This window comes from Loxodonta africana, chromosome 5, assembly GCF_030014295.1.
Source record: "Loxodonta africana isolate mLoxAfr1 chromosome 5, mLoxAfr1.hap2, whole genome shotgun sequence".
Lineage (NCBI taxonomy): Eukaryota > Metazoa > Chordata > Mammalia > Proboscidea > Elephantidae > Loxodonta > Loxodonta africana.
The window spans coordinates 47,648,914-47,672,808 of record NC_087346.1 but is presented as its reverse complement, the minus strand read 5'-3'; the positions used below and the strand labels follow the sequence as shown (position 1 = coordinate 47,672,808).

The following is a 23,895-nucleotide window of genomic DNA, read 5'->3' as shown; positions in this document are numbered from 1 at the left end:
AAGACATTGAGGACCTGTGTATCCTTTTAAAATCCACTTTACTAAAATGAAGCCAGATTCTCTAGTCATCGACTTCCTAACTTTTGGTGGTGGTTGTTGCTGTTCTTTTTCCTCCAGCTTTGCAAACCTGGGTATACTTCATGTGACAAAGAAAAAAGTATTTGAGACACTGGAAGCACGAATGACAGAGGCGTGTATAAGAGGCTATAACCCTGGACTTTTAGTGCATCCTGATCTTGCCTATTTGCAAGCAGAAGGTGGAGGAGACAGGCAACTCACAGGTGAGCCTCATTTTCCCTGTCTTGCACCTTTGAGGAGCTTAGACTTTCATTTTCTCATGTGTGGACCAAGTTTTCTTCTCTATGCCTCTGGTTTCTCCATCTCCTTATCTGTATCTATCCTTTCCCTTCTAAGAAACCTTTGATGGTATCCTGTTACCTGTAGAATAAAGCCTGTAATCCCATAGGCTTCACAATCTGTCCCCAGGCACCTTTCCGGCCTCATCTCCAGTCCCAACCTGCAGCCAACCCTCCCCATCACTGTCTCTGAACACCTGGTGATAGCCATACCATTGCATGTGTCTTCCTCTACCTAAAATGCTCTTCCTCCCTTCCTTTTTCAATCTGTCAGAACCTGATTCATCATTCAACACTTGACTCAAAGAACACCTCCCCTGTTATGCCTTTTCCCAGTTCACCTTATTATAATGAATCTTTCTTTCTTGGGGCTCTTCAGAATATTACGAACTATTCTCTCTTATCAGAAAAAAAATACTATGATTTTCTGTTTTCTTGCTTTTGTGTAATATTTTACTTCAACCCAAATCCCTAGCCTACTACCTGTCCCATTTCTGCCTTTATATTTTGCCCTTTAGTCTGGCCATTTTGCTATCGTCTCATACTCTGATGATCTAAAACCCATCATCGTTCTTCCATGAAACATGTTCCATATTCTGATACTCAGACTCAAAGTCTTCACATGATTTTGGATTCCTACCTCTCACTTGTGCTGCATCTCCAGTCAGTGGTCCAGCTAGTCTGCACTCACTCCATTTTTCAGTGTTTCAATCACAGTAGTCTTTGCTCTTGGTCACTGTCCTTCCCCATTTCTAACTCAGCCTAAAGCCTATGGCCAGATGGATCCTATGAAAGCATGCATCTCACCACTGTTCAGTGTCTCCTAATTGCCTACAGAGTAAAGTCCATATTTTGTAAACTGACAATTCAGACTGGTAAGAACTGTCCCCAGTGTCTCCAGCTGCTTCCCGCTGTGTTGCTTCACATGGAACAGAACTACCCTATAGGAGCACAGTGATTTCTCTCTTCCCTGCTTTAAACATTCTTTCCATTCTTGCTGTTCTTTCCTCCTGGAGTGCCCTTATCCATTCTCTTCATACATTCGAAATCTACTATCCCTTCAAAATTCATAGAAAATACCTCTTCTGCCTCTGGATTCACCTCTCCTTCAGATTCCCATCTACTTCATCTGTAGCTCTCTTACAGTACTTACTTGAATTATACCTTTTATAATATCGTAAGTTAAGTATGACTGTGTCAACCAGCATGAAAGCGCCACCAGGAGGGCAGGAACCAAATGGAATTAACTCTTTCTGTTACTTCAAAAATACTTTGAGTACCTACCATGTGCCATGCACTGTACTAGGCACTGTGGAGTGAACACAGCCCTGACCAACCAACCATTGCCATCGATTCTGACTCATAGAAAGACTACAGGACATAACAGAACTGCCACATAGGGTTTCAAAGGAGTGGCTGGTGGATTTGAACTGCTGACCTTTTGGTTAACAGCCAAGCTCTTTAACTACTAGGCCACCAGGGCCCTGAACACAGCCCCTGTGCTCAATAATAGAACAATTATTTTTTACATAATTTTAGAATTAATTTGTTTTTAGAATAATTTTTACATTTCTCAGTACAACTGGTGCGCATAGTAGGCTTATTGCATTGCATTCCATCATATCCTTCAGGCCTTTAAATCTTATTATAGGGAGAGAAGGAAGAGGGTAGCGTCTCGTAAGAGATGCCTGGCCATCTACTTCCAAAAAGTCAGCCATTGAAAACCCTTTATGGAGCCCAGTTCTACTCTGACATAATACACATGGAGTCACCATGAGTCAGAATCAACTCGGGGCAGCAGCTGGTGGTGGTGGCAGTGGGGGGATAGCAGGAGAGGAAGGAAGCTGTTAGATACCAGGAGGACAGTTTTCACCCTCAGTCAGAGAGAATGCACACCTTCTTTTGATACCTTTAATTTTAGACAGCATAAATGAGTTTGTTTTTTTTTTTTAAACTAGAAAATTTCAAATGAAGGATACAGGCTTTTAAGTTTATGTTCTTTATTTGGACTTTATAAAAACATCCTGATTTAAAATGTTCACGGCTCTTTATACCTCCACTGGGCATGAATGGACTTTTGTTAGATCGGGAAAAGGAGATAATCCGCCAGGCTGCTCTTCATCAGACAAAAGAGATGGACCTCAGCGTGGTGCGGCTCATGTTTACAGCTTTTCTTCCGGACAGCACGGGCAGCTTCACCAGGCGCCTGGAGCCCGTGGTCTCAGATGCCATCTACGACAGCAGTGAGTGCTTAGCTTCTAACAGGAGGCAGATTGGTATAATGTAAATAACGCTGGCTTCCAGCCATGCCCTGCTATTTACCTACTAGCTCTGAAACCTGGGGCAACTGACTTAATCTCCTTGTGCCTCAGGTTTCTTGTTTGTAAAATGGGAATACTAAAATCTATCTTAAAAGGTTGATGTCTGGATTAAATGATATATTTTATTAGGTGCTCAATAAACATAACCCCCCTTTCTCCAATGTACATTACAGTCTGTTACACGTACTACCAGATCTCTTACTCTTGAGGAACTCGTTGCTATGGGAATATATTGTTATTGCTCTTGAAAGGAAAAAAAGTTTTAATTTCTTTTTCTTTTGAGGCTCTGAGCAGAAGTTAGAGAACTGTTATTCGTACTCATCCTCATTCCACCTACTAGTGACTTTATCAAGATAGGAACTTGAAATTAACTGAATGAGTAGCAGACATGGTATTTGGCTCCAAAATGCTATTTGTCTCTAGTTCCTGAAACCTTTTTCAAGAGTTTTGCAAGGACTTATAGCATTTGCCATGCAACTTACTTGCTTTGTATGCATGGGATTTATTGAACAGTTATTTCCAAAAAATCTACAAGTGCAGTACTTTGGTTTGTTGAAATTTTATGGAATTTAATGTAAGTAGAAAACTCCAAGTACAACAACTGATTCTCTAATTTAAACAAGTTGGAGGGGAAGTGAAAGAGTTACAAAATGATGTAGACTCACATACCAAACACTCCATCACCTTAAAGTGCAGCTGTTGGAGCAAAAAAAAAAAAAAGGAAGCTTTATATTTTACCACACTGTTACTTTTGCCCTCTAACTGCACAGAATCTGAATTTAGTTTGGGGAAAAGAAATACAACGTCTCCATTTTTTGTTTCTGTAGAATAAAATTAATAAGTAGTTTAACAAAATTGAACTTTTCCTAGATTTTTAGGACTCTTGTCAATGGTATGGCAGTATCACAGAAATAAACTTGGTTTCCTCACCTTATTGAAATTCCAGAAATCCATTGGCTTGGTTCCTCCCGAAACATCAGAAAAGCTCTTTCTCTTTCTCTGTTAATCTCTCCTGCCATGTTAGAGGGAGAAACAAATACCTGCTCCTTTTTGTCTCATCATATTTTGGTGATAATGAATGACTTCTACCCAAGAAGCACTCTGAGGTCTTTAGAAGGCAGCCCTATTTTACTAGGATCACTGTTAAAAGTGTTGGAGGAGAAGGCATCTTAATTAAACTTCCTTTTGGTAATGTGTGTTAAGGACATGGTCTCTGATAAGGGATTGGCTTGTAAAGCTAAGGATAATCCATGACGTTGTTGTTGTTCTCCTGTGACCAGAAGCCCCCAACGCGTCCAATTTGAAAATTGTAAGAATGGACAGGACAGCCGGATGTGTAACTGGAGGGGAAGAGATTTATCTTCTCTGTGACAAGGTTCAGAAAGGTAAATACATTCTCTGGTCTCAAGATGTGAAACAATTCTGGGTGTGTTTATGAGTCACTTTTTGGCAATGCCGTAGAACTGCTTTAAAACACACATACAATTCATCTCTTGTAAATTGAAATTGCCCGTGTTGTTTTTGTTAAACCCAACTAATGTATCTGAAGGTTTTCAACAAAAATAAAGAGAAATAAGAAAATAGTAATAACTGTAATTGGTGAAGTTTCATTATTTTTATATTTTAAACTTTGGTTTCTGAAGTTGGTTAAACTAAACTGAGTGGTAGCCAATACTGAGAGAGCTTCTCTAAACACTTTCTGTATGACTCGATGATATCAACTAAGAAATAGAAAGACAGTCGGAAGGAAATACACGAAGACTGATAAATTAGCAAAAGCAGGAGAGTGTATGTTATTTTCTCAGGCTTCACACATTTTTAACATAAAGTGGTAGGTGGAAAATATAGTATAATAAAGATTTATTCATTACAAGGTAAGCATTTTCAGAGTAAGCAAATGCATAATTTGAAATATAGTCCATAAATAAAAGAATAATGTCTTTAAAGAAATATATTCTCATTTAAAACTGTGTTCCAAAGTATAAGGCCAGAAAAAATGGGATCAGATTTTAAAGTATAGTCTTTATCCAAAAAACTTTACACTTTCTCTGTATAAAATGTTATAAGCCTTTTTACCTGTTCCATCCAAATAATATTTATTTCTGGCTTTGCTGGTGTACATACTATGAATAAACAATCTGAGTGCCTTTATTTGCAAACGTGATTGTTAATCATCGTCATTGCATTGATGTGGCATAGTAAGAGAAGTCTTGCACTTGGTCTAAAGAATTCTGAATAACTACGCCCAAAAAAAAATAGTCCAAAAGAATGTACATGAGATAATGGGGTGTTTAATCCAACCCTAGTGTTTTTTGGAGTATTTCTAAAATTCTATTTAAACAGAAACATGATTTTCATAAGTCCTTCTTATGAATGGAAAGTGAAGCCAGGGAGATGCTAACCTGAGTTACACTGTCATATTTCTACAGAAATATGACAAAAGAGTGAAATTTTGGTATTCTAATCTAATCTGATCATCATAATATTTTGAACAATGAATGTACACTAATAACGTATTTAGAACCTGGACCCTGGAACTATACTGTCTGGGTTCAAATCCCATCTCCTTCATTTACTAGCTGTTCAGCCATGGATAAGCTACTTAATATCTATGAATCTCAGTATCCTTTTTTGTAAAATGAAGATAATAATAGTACATTTACCTCGTAGAGTTGTTGTGAGGATTAAGTCAGTTAATATATACTTACAAAGCACTTAGAAACAGTGCCTCAGTAAACATTTTATGAGTTAACTATTACTTCATAAATCTATCTTGAGTTGAGCTACCTTTTGAAATACTAATATTCCTCACCATCCTTCATGTTTCTCAGGAGTGAATTGACTTAGGGATGGAGAAGTAAGAAGGTCAGAGACTGATTAAGAGAAAACTCAGATTGAATAGGTAAATCTAGTGTTCTGCCCTTGTAAATGAAACTTGGGGCCCATTACTGTTTTAACTAATTTTAAAGATTTGTGATTTATGGAAATTTTCAGTGATGTGAAAAACTTCTATTTTTCCTATTTTTAAAAAAGTTTAAGTAAATAGTAGGTAGAATCTTGAATCAGCTTTATTTTCAGCGTGTTTTTAAATATTATTATTATACTATTTGAAATTACATACTTGAATGTGACTCTTTGCAGATGACATACAGATTCGATTTTATGAAGAGGAGGAAAATGGTGGAGTCTGGGAAGGATTTGGAGATTTTTCCCCCACAGATGTTCATAGGCAGGTAAGTGGATGATGATGATGATTTTATATTTTCTGTCTTGTTCAAACTCATTATTAGTTTCCATATATGAAGTAAGAAAAATTAAAAATAAATTTAACTTTCAGGAATAAGTACTTTTTAAAACTATTGTAGGTCTTCCAGAAAAGCCATTACCTGTCACAGAGTTATAGGCAAGGCTCTGTCAGCATTGGTTCTGAGACTTAGGCAAGAAATTCCATTTGGGTATCTGATCCTCTAACCCATAATACAGTAGCCTTCAGGTCCTCTACTAAAATGTTTTAAGTGTTCCGCCAATGTAATTATGGTGATAGCACCTAACAACAATAGCAACCTGTTTAAAAGGGTATTCTAATGAAAAAGGTTGAGAAGTGGAATCTTCTAGTTGAGACTAATGCCATCCTGGTAAGTCAAGATTCCCCGGTCATAACTGAGCATATGAATAAGATATGAAAATGTTTCATCCCCACTTAATGATTACTGTGATTCCTTTTTAAGGGTGATTGAGGAATATTATCATCACAGAAAAAATTGAAAATTACCCAAAAAATTAAAAAATCCAAATGTCCATCAATAAGTGACCAACTAAATAAATTATGATGTATTGATGTAATGGACTTTTATACAGTTAATAAAATAATGAGTAGTCTGTGAACTAATATGGAAGTATCTTAAAAATACAGTGTTAAAATGAAAAAAAAAAAAAGCAAAGTGCATAACCAAACCCAATGCCGTTGAATTGATTCCAACTCATAGTGACCCTATGGGACACAGTAGAACTGCCCCATAGAGTTTCCAAGGCTGTAATTCTTTACGGAGGTAGACTGCCACATTTTTCTCCCATGGAGCAACTGTTGGGTTCAAACCACCGACAGTTTGGCTAGCAGCCAAGCGCTTTAACCACTGTGCCACCAGGGCTCCTTAAGTGCATAACAGTGAATGTGAAAAACGATTCTGTGTTCTCTATGTTCATATTGCATATGCTTAAAGAAACACTAAGGAGCCCTGGTGTAACAGTGGTTAAGTGCTTGGCTGCTTAACTGAAAAGTCAACGGGTCGAACCCACTAGCAGCTTCACAGAACAAAGACCTGGCAATCTGCCCCTGTAAAGATTCCAACCAAAACTCACTGCTGTCGAGTCCATTCTGACTCATAGCAACCCCATAGGACAGAGTAGAACTGCCCTATAGTGTTTCCAAGACTGTAAATCTTTACAGAAGTACGCTGCCACATCTTTCTCCTGTGAGTGGCTGGTGGGTTCAGACCACTGACCTTTTGGTTAGCAGCTGAGCGCTTTAACAGCTACACCACAAGGACTCCTTCCATGGAGATTACAGTCTAGGAAACCCTATGAAGCAGCCCTACTCTGTCATATAGGGTCACTCTGAGTCAGAATCCACTCGACAGCACCCAAAAGCAAAGAAACTCTGGAAAGATACATAACAGATTGATAGCAGTTTTTATCTATGGAGACACACAGAGGGAATTGAGTGGATGGAATCAGGGGTGGCAAGAAGAATTTTCAGTGTATACCATTGTCTATCTTTTTATATTTTACAAAGTCTCAATCCCTGTGAATATATTACATATTCCAAAAAATCAAACTAAAAATATTTAACTTTTCTGTCACTACCAAAAAATTAATGAAGAGGCCAGAGCGTGTCTTAGAAATGTGTTACAGAACCCTCTGCATATGCCTAGAGCCTTGACCATCCTCTCCTCACAGCAAAATATCCCTGACTCTGTGATGGTGCCTCCCTAATCAGGGTTTGGTTTCCTCTCCTCATTGAGTGGCCTGCCGGCTGATTGTGGTATCACTTCCCTCATCTCTGTCTCTTCCTACAATCACTCTTTCTGATGCTGCTGTAAATAGTCTTGGAGGCTTTTAAGGTTGATTTGGAAGAGGAGAAAGAAGTATATTAAGTGTATTTTATTTACATAATATTTCCAAATAGAAGACATTTGAAATATTAGACAAATGAAATAATAAAGATCTGAAGTACATTGGCATCGTCTTGTATCTCAGTTTACAGTGACAGTTTAATAAAAGCATATGGATATATAATTCTCAGTTTGGGGCTTCCTCTTGGATTTGTGTTTTAGTACACTGTGTTTAAACATTGGGCATAAAGAGAAACATAAAGTGTTTTATGAGTAGATTGCCACAATAAAATATATAATAATAATATGTAGTCCTTCACCAACCTTTGGATCTTTGCATTCTGCAGTTTGCCATCGTCTTCAAAACCCCAAAGTATAAAGATGTCAACATTACAAAACCAGCCTCTGTGTTCGTCCAACTTCGAAGGAAATCTGATTTGGAAACTAGTGAACCAAAACCTTTTCTCTACTACCCTGAAATCAAAGGTAATTCAGTTGTTTAGACTCTTGTGCTTGTTCTAATAAGAAGACAAGTTGATTAGGAAAGATCAGTTAGTCACCTCCTTTGAGTAACTCTGAGTAACTGCTCCCTGGGTCCATGGTACTTATTTTCAGAGAAAAGATAAATAATATACTATTTCTGGGTCATTGAATTAAATCCAGCCTTTTTAAATCATCTCGTTTCCATATTTCCACCAAGATTTTATGAGATTTAGAGTGTTGGCACGTATTTTAGAATTTACCATTTATTAACTCCAAATTCAGGCAGTTGAGATCAAAATATAAGTCTTGGTGTTTAGAAGAATCGGGCCACTCCATCAACCAGCCTTGGGCAGTTAAACAAAAACTCAGCCACTGCAGAACTATAAAAATGAACAAGATACTGTCTTTTCTTCATAAAGAACATGGTTATCATGCAAAATGATTTTGATAAAACCCACGTGGGGACACTGAGGAGAGAGCCACTGGCTCTATAGAAGACTCGAGGAAGAAGGCTTCTTAGAGAGAATGTCATTTGGTCCTTAAGGTTTGGAATATATTTCAGCAGTTTAGTGTTCAACAGAGAAGGAAAGAGTTTTATAGGCTTAGGAAACAGGAGGAGCTAAACAACAGAGGTAAGAACAATTAGTGTTTATTCAGAGAAAGTAAGCATTATGAACACTGAGATAGACTAGTGAAGGCTGAGGCAGGTAAGGTAGGCCAGGGCCAGGATATGGAGTGCTGTGGGTGCCAGCTAGGGAATTTGCATTGATTCTGGAGAGGAGAATGGCCAGGCCTGTGTGTGTTTGGAAACATGGTTTTGACTTCCTTACATTGGCACTGAGGAGATTATCTGGGAGACAGACAATGAGTCATAAGAACACTGCAGTAATCCCAAGTGAGAAGTGATGAGATTAGTAAAGGTATTGGTCCTAGGACTGATAGGAAGAGGTGAATTGAAGACGGAGTTCGGTGATGGCGTCAAGAGGATTTGGGTGGCATCTAGATCAATTGGCATGACATAGTTCATAAAGGAAATGTTCTGCATCCTACTTTAGTGAGTACTCTGACTAGTCTGACAGAGACTGGAGGAACCCCCAAGACTATGGCCCCCAGACACCCTGCTAACTCAGAACTGATGCCACTCCTAACGTCCACCTTTCAGCCAAAGATTAGGCAGGGCTATTAAACAAACAGTAAACATGAGGAGCATGCTTCTTAGTTCAGTCAATTACAGGAGACTTAGTGGGCAACACCTGCCCAAAAGCAAAGACAAGGAGGTAGGAAACAACAGGAAACCTGGACGAATGGACACGGGGAACCAAGGGTGTAAAGGGAAAGGGGGAAGTGCTGACACGTTGCTGGAATTGCAACCAATGTCAAAAAACACTTTGTGTATAAATTTTTGAATTAGAAACTAATTTGTGCTGCAGACTTTCACCTAAAGCACAACAAAAAAAAGAGTTAAAAAAAAAAAAAAAGAAGATGGGTGCTGGTTGAGGTAGGAGGTAAAGGAGAGATTCAGAAATCATAGATGATTCTAGTATTTCCAGCCTAGAGAGCTTGTGATGTGGTTGACTGATGAAAGGAACAAGGGAGCAAAAGAAGATTTGATTGAGAAAGGAGGCAGCTCAGTTTAAAACATGTTGCATTTTAGACACCTGTGGGAAATTTAAGTGTAACTTCCTAACAGTGGGGCACACCTTCTACTGCTCGCCTGCTCCCTGCAGTCACTATCTTATTGCCTAATTTTATATTTTTCATTGTTTTTCTCCATACATAAAAATAAGAGTTGTACATGTCTATGGTCTGTCTCCTCGTAACCCTAGTAGAAACAGTCTCCTTTAGGGCACAAACGTGGTCTTTGTTGCTCATTGCTCTGTCCCCAGCATCTAGAAGAGTATATGGCAGGCACATCAAGACGCTTGTTAAATGTTTGAGAAGTGACTTACCAATCAACCAACCAAATTGCCATCATCATCTACAAAGCTAGTAATAGGTTGGGTGCCATCAAGTAGGAAATTAGCCATAGAAATAAAACCTTCTCCTCCCATTGTACAGAATCATCCAGCCCAGGACTCTGTATCCTCTATGCTCAGTGCCATTATACTGCATAGAGACAGTTGGGAGAAGAAACAATTAAAATAATCAAGAGAAGAATGATTGGCAAGGGAAGAATATAGTTGAGGAACTGCTGTTTGAAGAGTTAGCTGTGGCAAAGAAAGACTTTTCAGTCTGAAAAGTTGGAGATGAGAAACAGGATTATAGCCTTTAAATAATGAAAGGTATGATCAAGAAAAACAGGTCTTTACTGGTAAACTAGAACCTGAAAAGTAAGAATGAGACACTTTTAAGGTACATGCACAGCAAGAGGTAGTAGAGGCTAAAAGTTTATCTATATTCATGGATTAAACCATTACCTAAAGTCACCAATTATTAAAGGAAACAAAGATATTTTGGAATGTTTCTCAAAAATGGTAACTAATGTAATAGAAATACCTCTCGACTTTGGGTCTTGTCTTCACTCTGCCGTGATCTCAGAAAAGTTACTTAACCATCCTGGCTTTAGTTTCCTCTTCTGTTAAGGGACAGCTTACAGTGATTGACCACTTAGGGCCCTTCTAGAATGGGTTGATGTTCCACAGTACCTCTGACAGTGCCACTCACTGTCAGAGGCAGACCACAAAGGTAAATGAATGTAGTGTGAAAGTCTACATGTCCAGTTCTATGGATATTCAGACTGTGGGTTCTTTTATAAAATTTGCCATGTGGAATTTTCTGTACCAGTTTCTTGTCGTTGAGATCTGACTGGCTGTAGGATAGTTAATATTTTGAAAATTGGCTCTTAAAAATTGCCATTTCACAGTAAAATGTGACCAGTGTATATCTGTGCCTTATAAAGCAAAATGGGTACATAAAACCAAAACCAAACCAAACCCAGTGCCGTCAAGTCGAGTCCGAGTCATAGCGATCCTATAGGACAGGGTAGAACTGCCACATAGAGCTTCCAAAGAGCGCCTGGCGGATTCGAACTGCCGACCCTCTGGTTAGCAGCTGTACCACTTAACCAGTACGCCACCAGGGTTTCCAAATGAGTACCTAGAAAATACCAAATGGACTCTTTGCTAGAAACCATTTATTTCTGAAGATGAATAAGTTGTCTGCTTCCCCCCTGTGTTTCATATTTCTACAATGAACTAATATTCTATGTGAGGTCAACAGTTTGTAGAACACATAAAGAGTTCAGCAATTAGCTGAACTCTTTATGTGTTCTATAAACTGTTGGGACAAGTGACGGTGAAATTGGGACAAGTGACGGTGAAATTTTGTAAATCTGTTCAGAAATCTTGGTTGACGTTTCTCCATTTCAAGGCTGCTCGTTTCTAACGGAAGCACATTTTTCTCAATGTTGACCCACTTTGGCTTTTTTCTTCCTAGCAAGCCTGGAGATGATTAGTTTTAAATAATTATTTTTCAAGCACAGTTCGTTACCCTACCTCCCCCTGTTAATCTTTTAGCTGCACTTAGATGATCATGAGATAATCAGTAAACAACAGGGTAACAACCTTCTACCTAACCCTGAGGTGACTGAAACAATCAAAGAATTAGAAATAAGGAAGATGTCTCTGAACATAAACTATGACAAAAACTGACATTGAAGAATCAGAAACAGGACAGTTGTTGAGAAGGGCAGAGTGTTGACATGTTGTGGGGTTGGCACCCAGTGTCACAAAACAATTTGTGTATTAATTGTTTAATGAGAAACTAATTTGCTCTGTAAACTTTCAACTAAAGCACAATAAAAAAGAAAGAAACAGGACAGTAGTTAAATATTGGCCTCCTGGCTGAAAAAATAACACTATATTGGTTATTTATTTAGTTTAAAACAAAGCAAAGCAAAACAAAACACTTCCACTCCTTTAGGCCAGAAGGGAGAAGGAAGAAATATGATAGGAAGGTCGGAGAAGAGAAAGAGAAGAAGAAGCAAGAACACAATAATAAAGCACAGAGGCAGCGGGAGAGCCAAGAAGGGATAATGGGGCTCAGATAGAGAGAAGTGAAGCAAAATGACAGTAATACAAAAACAGCAATCACTGGAATGAGAGAAGAATGCCTAAACAGCATCTAGACCTGCACAGTCAAAAGTCTCACACTCTATTTTACTCAAGTAGCAGTCTCAGACTTTCAGTTTCCCATATCTCATGTACAGATTCCCCTTTCATTGTATTTCTGGGATTCACTTATTATCATGGTGACTACTAAGGGATAGTCCCCATTATGTTACATCTGTACTGTCTCTGCCTGTCACTTTGACCCTTCTTTAGTATCTCCTATGCACCAGTAGAAAATCCCTGGGTGGTGCAAATGGTTTGCAATCGACTGGTAACCTAAGGGTTGGTATTTCAGACCCATCCAGTGGTACCAGGGAAGAAGGCCTGGTGATCTGCTTGCATTAAGATTATAGCCAAAAAAAAAACCTATAGAGCACAGTCCTACTGTGTAACACATGGGGTCGCCATGAGTAGGAATCGACTGGTTGGCAACTAACAAAAACAACATTCACAAGTGACAGATGAATTGTCCTAAAGCACCACTCTGTACACATGTTCCCCTGTTAGAAACATTGAGTGGCTTCCCTGCCTGTACATTAAATCCCTTTTCTTCACCTCAGATAAGTAAGGCACTACTGAAGAAGAGGAATAAAGTAGGAGGACTTGCACTACCTGACCCCAGAACCTGCGATATAGCTACGGTAGTCAAAACAGCCTGGTACTGGTACAGCAACAGATACATTGTTACCTGATCTTTGACAAGGGCCCAAAGTCCATCAAATGGGGAAAAGACAGCCTTTTTAACAAATAGTGCTGGCAAAACTGGATGTCCATCTGCAAGAAAGAGAAACAGGACCCATACCTCACACCGTAAACAAAAACTAACTCAAAATAGATCAAATACCTAAATATAAAGCCAAAAACTATAAAGTTCATAGAAGAAAAAATAGGATCAACGTTAGAGGCCCTAATACACAGCACTAACAGGATACAAACCATAACCAACAACACACAAACTCCAGAAAATTAAGCTAGATAACTGGGATTTTCTAAAAACTAAACACTTAATGCTCATCAAAAGACTTCACCAAGAGAGTAAAAAGGAACCTACAGATTGGGAAAAAAAATTTTGGCTTTTACAAATCAGACAAAGGTCTGATCTCTGAAATCTATAAGAAAATCCAACACCTCTACAACAAAAAGACAAATACTCCAGTTAAAAAATGGGCAAAGGAAATGAATAGATGCTTCACCAAGTGGTGAACAGACATGAGTGGCTAACAGCCACATTCAAGTGGCTAACAGACACATGAGGAAATGCTCCCGATCACTAGCCATTAGAGAAATGCAAATTAAAATCACAATGAGATACAATCTGACCCCAGCATTGCTAGCATGAATCAAAAAAACAGGAAATAACAGATGTTGGAGAGGCTGAGGGGAGATTGGAACTCTTATGCACTGCTGGTAGGAATGCAAAATGATACAAGCATTTTGGAAAACAATATGGTGCTTCCGTAGAAAGCTAGAACTAGAAATACCATATGATGCAGCAATCCCACTTCTAGAAATATATCCTAGAGAAATAAGAGTCGTCACAAGAATAGACATACGCACACCCATGTTCATTGGCAGCATTGTTCACAATAGCAGAAAAGATTCAAACAACCTAGATGCCCATTAGCAGATGAGTGGATAAACAAACTATGATGCATACACACAGTGGAGTATTATGCAACCATAAAGAACAGTGATGAAACTCTGAAGCATCTCATTACATGGATGAATCTGGAAAGCATTATGCTGAGTGAAATAAGTCAGCCACAAAAAGACAAATATTGTATGAGACCATTACTGTAAAAACTCATAAAAAGGTTTACACACAAAAATAACAATCTTTGATAGTTCTGAGGCAGGGAGGGGTGGGGATGGAAAAATACTAAATAGACGATAGATAAATGGTAACTTTGGCGAAGGGTAAGACAGTACAAAATACTGGGGAAGCCAGCGCAACTTGTACAAGACAAGGTTATGGAAGCTCCATATGGAAGCTCCATAGGCACATCTAAACTCCCTAAGGGACAGAATTGCTGGGCTGAGGGCTGTGGGGACCATGGTCTTGGGGAACATCTAGCTCAATTGGCACAGCACAATTTATAAAGAAAATGTTCTACATTCTACTTTGGTGTGTAGCACCTGGGGTCTCAAAAGCCTGTGAGCGGCCATCTAAGATACTCCACTGGTCTCACCCCTTTGGGAGCAAGGGAGAATGAAGAAAACTAAAGACGCAAGGGAAAGATTAGTCCAAAGGACTTATGGACCACATCTACCCTGTTCTGACAGGGATCACAATAGAGGGTCCTGGACAGAGCTGGAGAAAAATGTAGAACTAAATTCTAACTCACAAAAAAAGACCAGACTTACTGGCCTGACACAGACTGGAGAAAACCCCAAGAGTATGGCCCCCAGATACCCTTTTAGCTCAATAATGAAGTCACTCTTTAGGTTCACCCTTCATCCAAAGATTAGACAGGCCCATAAAACGAAACGAGTCTAAAGGGGCACAACAGCCCAGGGGCAAGGCCTAGGAGACAGGAACGCTACTAAAAGGGAATCCAAGGTTCGAGAGAGGGAGAGTGGTAACATGTCATGGGGTTGTTAACCAGTGTCATAAAAAAATGTGTATACTGTTTAATGAGAAACTAGTTTGTAAACCTTCATCTAAAGTACAATTTTAAAAAATTGATGAAAAGCAGTAAAATCTCTTCGCTTCATATTCCAGGCACTCCACAGTGTGACTCCAATCAGTCTATTTCACAGAAATTGCTTATAGTAAGCCTGCACTTCAGCCATACTATCTACTACTGTTCTGTTATGCACTCCGTGCACTTTCTTTCCTTCATTACTTTGTTCTTCCTGTATCCCTTTCCCAGAACATCTCCCTTTTCCCTTCCGTATATAAAGTTGATCCTGGGACTCCTCCTCTTGGAAGCCTTTCTTGAATTTCCCAGCCCACCTGGACCTCCTAAATCCTTCCCTCACCTCCTAGAACACCGATCTGCACCATGAATTTAACATATATAGCCTTATAATGCTCTGTTTCTCTCTTCCCCCACAACCTGAAAATAATATCAAGGGCCCTTGACAGCAAAAACTTTATGTCATGCTTCTCTTTATCCCCAGCACTTAGCTCACAATAAACCAGTTGCAGTCAACTCAGCTGTGACTCATGGTGACCCCATGTGTGTCTGAGTAGAACTGTGCTCTGTAGGGTTTTCAATGGCTGATTTCTAAGAAGTAGATTGCCAGGCTTTTTTTCCAAGGCACCTCTGGATGGGCTCCTACTTCCAACCTTTTAGTTAGCAGCTGAGTGTGTCAGCCATTTCACCACCCAGGGACTCCTAGCTCTTAATAGATACACAATAAATGTTAGCTGATTACTAATAGTTGATTTCTGTGACCAAGTGAAAATGCCCAGTATCCATTGCCATCGAGTCGATTCCAACTCAAAAATGCCCAGTGGTGTTTTCTTACTCAGTATCTTACTCTTTCATGGGCAGTCTAGTCTTCCACTAATTTTAGCAACACTGGGAACTTAACTGCTGTGGAGACTATTTGGGTGTGTGCTGTTCTGTGGTATCTCTGAGGTTGGTTCTCGGTCTAGTTACCCATTGGAATAAATATAAAACTTCTTGAAATTTGGCTCCTCTTCCTCCTTCAGTGTTTAAAAATACCATCAGAATCAATATACTTTCTGTGGCTAGTAGTAGAACTGAATCAATCTTTTCTCCTCTGGTTTCTCTTCCTTTTTGGCCTACGTCTCTTTAAATGCAGATAAAGAGGAAGTGCAGAGGAAACGGCAGAAGCTCATGCCCAATTTTTCGGATAGTTTCGGTGGTGGTAGTGGTGCTGGAGCTGGAGGTGGAGGCATGTTTGGTAGTGGCGGCGGAGGAGGGGGTACTGGAAGTACTGGCCCAGGTAAGAATAAAGTATACTCTTTCTAAAGCTTTTTCGTATTAGAGAGGGTAGAATTTTCTTTTTTTAAGTTTATGAGCATGTCTTTGGTTTGAGTAACTGTGGCATTATTGTCTATGATATAGTAAATTAATTAAAAGTTCCCAACAAATAAATTTTTTTTTATTTTCAAAGAAATACATGTTCATTTTATAATATATAGATAATACCAAAAACCATTAAGAAAAAAAAGAAGTCACCCAAGGCTAGCTATCTCTTTTACTTTGTTTTTGTTCTTTGGTTCTGGTGGGTTGTTTTGGTATTTCGTTTGTTTTGAGGTTTTTCTTTTTTTCTTTTGGTTTTTGCGTAGTTGTCTTGGTGTTTTTTGGAAACATTGAAAAGATCTAATTATATAGACTACATTATAGAAATTTGAAAATACATAAAATCCCGCCACCCAAGGTTAACCACTTCCTATTTTTTTTCTGTGTATAGATTATAATAATATGTACTTACTCATTTTCCCAAGTACAACTGCGATCATGGTATATAGTATTTTCATCCATTTCTTTGTATTAGCTGTTTATTACCATTGTACCATGACTATATAGAGTTCTAGATGCTGCTTTTACCTCACACATTAACAAATGCATCATGTTTAAAGACTCATCATATTTCACAAAGTAAACAAACCTTAGAATAACTTACCTGAATGTTATTTCTTGTTTTCTGTATAAAATGCTCTACTAAATTCCTCTGTCCACATAGCTTTTCTTTTATTTCAGATTTTTTTTTTAATTGGGTTTTTTGAGGTAAAATTACTCTTGTCAAAGGGTACAATATCTACTGTCAGCTGCTTCCCCAAAGAGTCTTACCAATTTATACTCCTACCAAAAATCCATGAAAATGGATACCAGTCGCCATTTTTTCATTTAGAAGATTTTCTGTCTTTTTTTGTTTTGTTGGTTTTTCTGTGTTTTGTTTGGTTTGGTTTTTTCCCCCGAAGGTCATTATAATATCTCCTGTGTAGCAAGTCTGAATTTGGGCGTGACCACTCACCATTAACCTATTATTCCCTTAGCGAAGGAGTGGGAGATTTTCTCCAGCGTGAACTGCCCCATGGTGCCCCAAGCCTAGGGCACTTCCTGGTTGCCTACATGTGAATTTTGCCAAAGGAGAATGCCAGTTGTCTCACAACCCCCATGGTGTGTTTTAGGAACTCAGCAGAAACACTGGGTACAGACAGAGTCTTCCCACACCCAAGTCCATGCTTTCATGAGGGAAGGACCAAGGTTTGCTGAGTCTTTTAGAAATCATCTTGATGTCTCATTTGCCATTTCAGGGTATGGCTTCCCACCCTATGGATTTCCTACATATGGTGGAATCACCTTCCATTCTGGAACCACTAAATCTAATGCTGGGATGAAGCACGGTAATTAATAGTTTGTTGTGTTTTTAATTCTGAAGAAGGAATAAAAAAATTAATATTAAAAAGGTTTTTTTTTTTTTAAATCAGTTGGTGCACTGCCTGCTTTACATCATGAAACTATTCTCTGGTTCACCTCACCATTCACTGAGTGGTATGAACTAGCTGCTGTGGTGTTGACTCTGACTCATGAAAACAAATTTTTTTTTTAATCATTACTCATCACAACGTTATCATTTTGAGAAAATGGAATAATATAATAGATAAACTAAGAAGATGTTTCCTAAAACATCTTTATGTCCTGTGGAGGGTATTAACTCTATTTAGATGCTTTGTTTATATTTCCTTTGTAAATGTCATGAACAGGGGGATTATATGAGCAGTAAGCTAATTAAGAATAAAAAATTACCGGATCTATTTTCTGTTTTTTTTCCTAAAATAACATGCTTTTGCAGTCATTTATAGTTTTATAGGGTTGGCCTTTTCCCCACCAAATGCATCCTTCAGTGGCAGTTGTTACACCATGTGTTCATAGTTTATATTACATGTCCATCCTAGTATATCCACTGAAGAAATAATACAATAAAATATTCCCGTTTATGGAATGCCTGTTTTATGCCAGGTACTTTTACATGTTTTAATTGTAATCTTCAAGACTGCTTTGTAAGAAGAATATTAGTATTTCCATTCTTCAGTCAGGGGATACTGAGGTTTAGAAAAAATGTTAATTTCTTGCTGAAGGCAGATAGCTGTAAGTGACAGAACCAGGATTTGAACTAGATCTGCCCATAATATCTAACTGCACTCATAATACCTGTGAGATAACCTGGTCAGACCCAGAAGATCGTGATCAGAAATGGTGCTCTGAAAGTTCCACATACTAAGGAATATGAATTGAGATCACGTCTTTTCAACTTCCTTTGTTAATTAGCAATAGGAGAAACAACAACTGCTCTAGCTTTCAACAACTTTAAATTTTTCACTTAAAAATTCCTGGAACTCACAGAAGAGCTTTATTTCCTTTTTTCTGCTTTACAGATAAACAAAATGAGATGTAAATTTTTAGAAGTGAGAGTTTAAAATAGCTCCAAAACATGTCGCTTAATGGTATGACCATTTTGGAAAGAATTTTAAATGATTTTTTTTTTCTATGCAATAAACTTGCTTCCTGCCTTTATCTGACCTTCATTAAAACCATGAATTGTAACTTAATAGACTTTGCAAGAAAAAGGCTAATGCTTTTGCATTTATCTTAGGAGCCATAGGCACCCCATCTAAAAAAGACCATGAAGGTTGTGACAAAAGTGATGACAGAGATGTTATAAATCTTTCTGGGAAAGTAACTGAAACCACAGAGCAAGATAAGAAGTCCAGCAATGGGCATGACGGGGTTACTCTGACGTATACAGTAGGAGTAAAGGAAGAGAATTGCAGGTTTCAGGGTGAGTGATCACAGGATCATTATATTGTATTGGTTGGGGGTGGGGAGGATAGTCCATTCTAGGTGTAGAAAGCTACTTCCAAAAGATAGGTTTTTTTTCTGTTAATCTAAAGATGGCATATCAATACCCAGTGCACTGTGCCCTTAAAAATCCCGAAGTTCTTTGTACGTCCTTTGAAGAGTGTATGTCAGGTCATTTTAGTCACACTGTGCTTTCTGTTTTCCCAGTATTATCTTTGAACATAAAGTACAGAAATTTACATGCTCATTCTCCAGTCATAATCACACGGTTGTTGGGTACTTTGAAAGATAATCACTTCATTTCTAGCACTGATAATATAGAACAGTTTCCATAACTTCAGTAGTTACCCTTCTCTAGAGGTTAACTTGACGGTCATATTGAATTGGAACTTTGCCAGAAAATAGAAACATTTCTTTTATCCTGTCACATGCTTTGAAGAGTTAGGATTAAGAGAGACAGTGTCATTTTGTATGTACTTTGAGCCAGTCCTATCAGAGGATGTGTCATGATTCTAGGTCATCCTGGATCGTCCTCGGAAGACTTTTTTTGTAAAGGCAAAGATATTAGATATTTAGACTCAAGGCCACTGTGATCTCTGTCACATATCCTGTATCCTTTTTTCTTTTTTTCTCCCTTTACAAATGTACAAACCTTGCCTTAGCTAGGGGGTTATATAAAAACAGGTTGCCTGCTGGATTTGGCCCCCATAAAAAACCCTTTGCTGTCAAGTCAATTTCAACTCATAGTGACCCTAGAGGACAGAATAGAACTGTCCCATAGGGTTTCTAAGGAGTGGCTGGTGGATTCATACTGCCAACCTTTTGGTTAGCAACCATAGTTCTTCACCACTATGCCACCAGGGCTCCATGGACCCATAAGCCATAATTTGCCAACTGCTGACCTCGAGGAAGTAAATTTCACAAAAACACTGTCTAGAGCTGAGACTCTGATTTTTGACACTTTAATATTTTTGACACTTTTAATGAGAAGTTACTTCAATAAAGATTTATTTCACTACCCATAACCAACCCGTTGCCATCGAGTCGATTCCAACTCATAGCGACCCTTTAGGACAGAGTAGAAATGCCCCATAGACTTTCCAGGGAGTGCCTAGTGGATTCAAACTGCCAACTTTTGGGTTAAGAACCGTAGCACTTAACCACTACACCACCAGGGTTTCCTTATTTCACTAAGAGGATAATTATCTAAAATTACAGCAAAATCCCATCAGTTATTTGGGGCTTGCTTATTTGCCCTTAAAATAACAGACATTTCTGAACTTTTTTTCCCCTAACAAGCCATGGACAGAAATTTTCAGATCAGTCTCTAACCATATTCATGAGTGAGCCAGTGTCCAGCTTTTTCTAATGGACACAATCCAGGATCACTGAAAGGAGCATTTTCAACTAAAACGATGTGTTTGAGGTGTCAGAACAGGGATACTGATGGTTTTTGCCTTGAGCATGCCGTGTCTGTAGAGCAAGTATACGAAACTCAACTCTGATCATGCTCTTTGCCTTGCAGATAACCTCTTTCTAGAGAAGGCTATGCAGCTTGCCAAGCGGCACGCCAATGCCCTTTTTGACTATGCGGTAACAGGAGACGTGAAGATGCTGCTGGCGGTCCAGCGCCATCTTACTGCAGTGCAGGATGAGAATGGGGACAGGTGAGTCAGAACTTCTGCACGACAAGGGTTGTTTTGAGTTAAGGCAGAGAGAAAAGCATTGAATACACAGCATTGCTCACAATAAAAAGAACTGTTCAAAGTTATTAGGTCTTGTAACTGGAAGATAATGTCAATAACGTTAAGTAGCATAATTTGCTTCTCTGTCGACGGCACTGGGTGGTCTGGGTTGTACTATTTCTATCACCTGTTAGATTTTAGAATGGCTGGGAGTATTCATCTGACAATACATCTCACTGGGCAAGAAAACTAAGATGTGTGTAGGGAATTGTACTTTTATGACAAGTCTTGCTTTATTTATTAGAACAATATTTGAAGAGTCCTAATCAAATTCCAGAAGGACTGTTATCTGAACTACATAATATGATGTTGTTATTGTTATTAGTTGCCATAGAGTCATCCCTGACTCATGGTGACCTTACTGCTGCCATTTTCATGATCACTGGTATGTTTGAGGCCATTGTTGCAGCAGTTAGTGTAGTGCCTTCCAACCATCTTCCAGCACTATATCAGACAATATTCTGTTGTGATTCATAAGGTTTTCATTGGTTAATTTTTGGAAGTAGATCACCAGGTCTTTCTTCCTAGTCTTTCTTAGCCTGGAAGCTCCGCTGGAACTTGTCCACCATTAATGACTCTGCTGATACTTGAAATACTGGTGCCATGGCTTCCAGCAGCAAAGCAGTACACAAGCCGCCACAGACAATACGTCAAACTGACAGACAAGTGGTGGATTTCTAATACATACAGTGTACTCAAGAAAAAAAAAAAAAGAAGTAGTAGTAATTGTCATTCTTTCCCAGCTGCTGGTTCCTCCTCTGCTTTCTCTGTTAACCGTTACTAGTCTGTGACTGGATCAGATTCTAATGACTGCTCCAACCCATGTTGTGTGGGAGTCTAAAATTCCAAACACCATGCCTTCCATTCCTTTTATGACTGAGATCATATTTGCAAAGCCACCTGACTTCTTTCTAAAATGGTTCTCTTAGTCCTTTCATTGAGACTTCTAAAATGATCTCAAACGTCTATTAAAAACAACAAGAGGCAGCAGCCTTCAGATTCAAGTCAGCTGCCTTATCTAAAACCTTCCTAAAATAGTGTCAACACTGAGAAACCCTTTTCTGTGGAAGAGCTCTTGGGTGCTATTTTTTAAATGTCAGTTTAAAACCTGTACCAAACGCTTTAGGAAAGTGCCAGCCTCAGGGTTTCAAGCAGAGACCTTTGTTCTCATTCCTTGCAGTGTAACCAAGGATGTGGTATAACCACTGGCCTTGTTATACAGTATGAGAGGAACCGGTACGGCTTTCTTCGTGTAATGAATGCCATGAACAGCAGAATGTTTTTTCCAGGGTTAAAATAACCCACTTAGCTTTCAGTAGCATATAGCCATAAGAGAACGTGGTTAACCAAGACAGGACAAGTGACATTTTCAGGAACCTGCCTAATTGATAAATCTAAGAAAGACAAGCACATACAAGTTAGAAAGTGGCTGCTGGTGTCGGAAGGGAAGATTGTAGAGAGGGAAACGAGGTACGTGCATTCAAGCGGGTACCAGAGGGGAAAGTGTACACAGGTGTAAGAACCCTGGACATAGGAGGAGAGGCCAAGGAAAGGTTTTTCCTTGTACAAGCAGAGAGTGAATCATTAGAGCCACCTCGCAGGACCCCAGACACACTCACACTGGTGGGTTCTGGGGGCTAGCCAAAGCTAGAGGCCAGAGAGGCGGGATTTGGGGAGACCAAAAGGGAGTCCACATAAAGAGTATAGACAAGGGGCAGCTTTTGACCATCACAGCTCAGAACTTTTCATCCTGTGGCCATTAGTCATCACAGAAAATACAATAAAAAAATTAAAAATAAGACTTATGTTATTGGGGAAATTCCCACAAGGGTGTGAAGATTCATGGGGGAGGGGGAATGAACTTCTGCTCTGAAATGCTGAGGTGCACATGGAAATTTTTAGGCAGTTTTTAAAGGACGACATTTTTCTTGGTATACATGCATCATGTCTGCGTCAGGCCTTAGACACATTTCAGACATCATCTTCCAGCATCACGTTTTAGGAGACAGTAGTGAAGCCCTGAAGTCATTCTGGGTAATGAATCATTCTAAAGTAATAAATTCACAGTTTCGTTTTTTTAGGCCCTCCTATTTAATGCCAGTGTTAATCCCAAATAAAATATACTCGCTATTACTAAGAAAGCCCAGACCCAGAAAAGAGACCTGAATAAAATGGCACCTTTTATCTTTAAATTAGAGAAATTCTAAGGAGTGGCTTAAATCCCGGATGTGCTGCTACTATGGGATACTTTGTGCTCACCATTTCAATCTATATTTTGGAGTAATCATTCGTTTAAATGTTCATCTGCAGCTAGGTAGAGCAGTCCACACGTTTGCCTTAAGCAGAATAGTTTAAGAGATGAAGAGATGGCTTTGGAGTGAGACATACCTGGGCTTGAATCCTAGCTTCACCATTTACTAGCTGTGTGACCTGGGCTGAGTTATGTTGCACTTAAAAGTCTCTGTTTCATCATCTGAAAAATGAGGATAATATTACCTACCTCATAGAATTCTTGCGATAAATAAGATAATGCATGTAAAGTGCTTAGCATGTTATGTTAGGTGCCATTGAGTCAGTTCTGACTCATAACAACCCTACGTACAACCGAATGAAACGCTACTCAGTTCTGCGCCATCCTCACAATCATTGCTATGTTTGAGCCCACTGTTGTAGCCAGTGTGTCAGCCCATCCCACTGAGGGTCTTCCTCTTTTTCTCTGGTCCTTTACTTTACCAAGCATGATGCCCTTCTCCAGGGACTGGTCCCTCCTGATAACATGTCTAAAATACGTGGGAGGAAGTCTTACCATCCTTGCGTTTGAGGAGCATCCTGGCTGTACTTCATCCAAGACAGATTTGTTCACTTTTCTGGCAGTCCATGGTGTATTCAGTATTCTTCACCAAAACATAATTCAAATGCAACAGTCCTTCTGTCCTCCTTATTCATTGTCCAGCTTTTGCATGCATATGAGGGGATTGAAAACACCAT

The 23,895-nt window shown here is 39.0% G+C and overlaps 1 protein-coding gene across 5 annotated transcripts in view; it reads left to right on the top strand.

Moving 5' to 3' along the window:
- The window catches only part of NFKB1 (nuclear factor kappa B subunit 1), a 133,819-nt gene that overhangs the window by 90,910 nt on the left and 19,014 nt on the right, over positions 1-23,895 (top strand). For 4 of the 5 annotated variants that reach the window (XM_023548533.2, XM_010590475.3, XM_023548532.2 and 1 more), the window contains 9 exons: positions 118-281; positions 2,441-2,599; positions 3,958-4,062; positions 5,819-5,910; positions 8,136-8,274; positions 16,155-16,298; positions 17,617-17,706; positions 18,957-19,142; positions 20,688-20,829. In XM_023548533.2, the coding sequence (XP_023404301.1) occupies positions 118-281; positions 2,441-2,599; positions 3,958-4,062; positions 5,819-5,910; positions 8,136-8,274; positions 16,155-16,298; positions 17,617-17,706; positions 18,957-19,142; positions 20,688-20,829 (1,221 nt within the window). The remainder of the gene's footprint in view (positions 1-117; positions 282-2,440; positions 2,600-3,957; positions 4,063-5,818; positions 5,911-8,135; positions 8,275-16,154; positions 16,299-17,616; positions 17,707-18,956; positions 19,143-20,687; positions 20,830-23,895) is intronic. The other variant, XM_023548534.2, reaches the window with a different exon arrangement.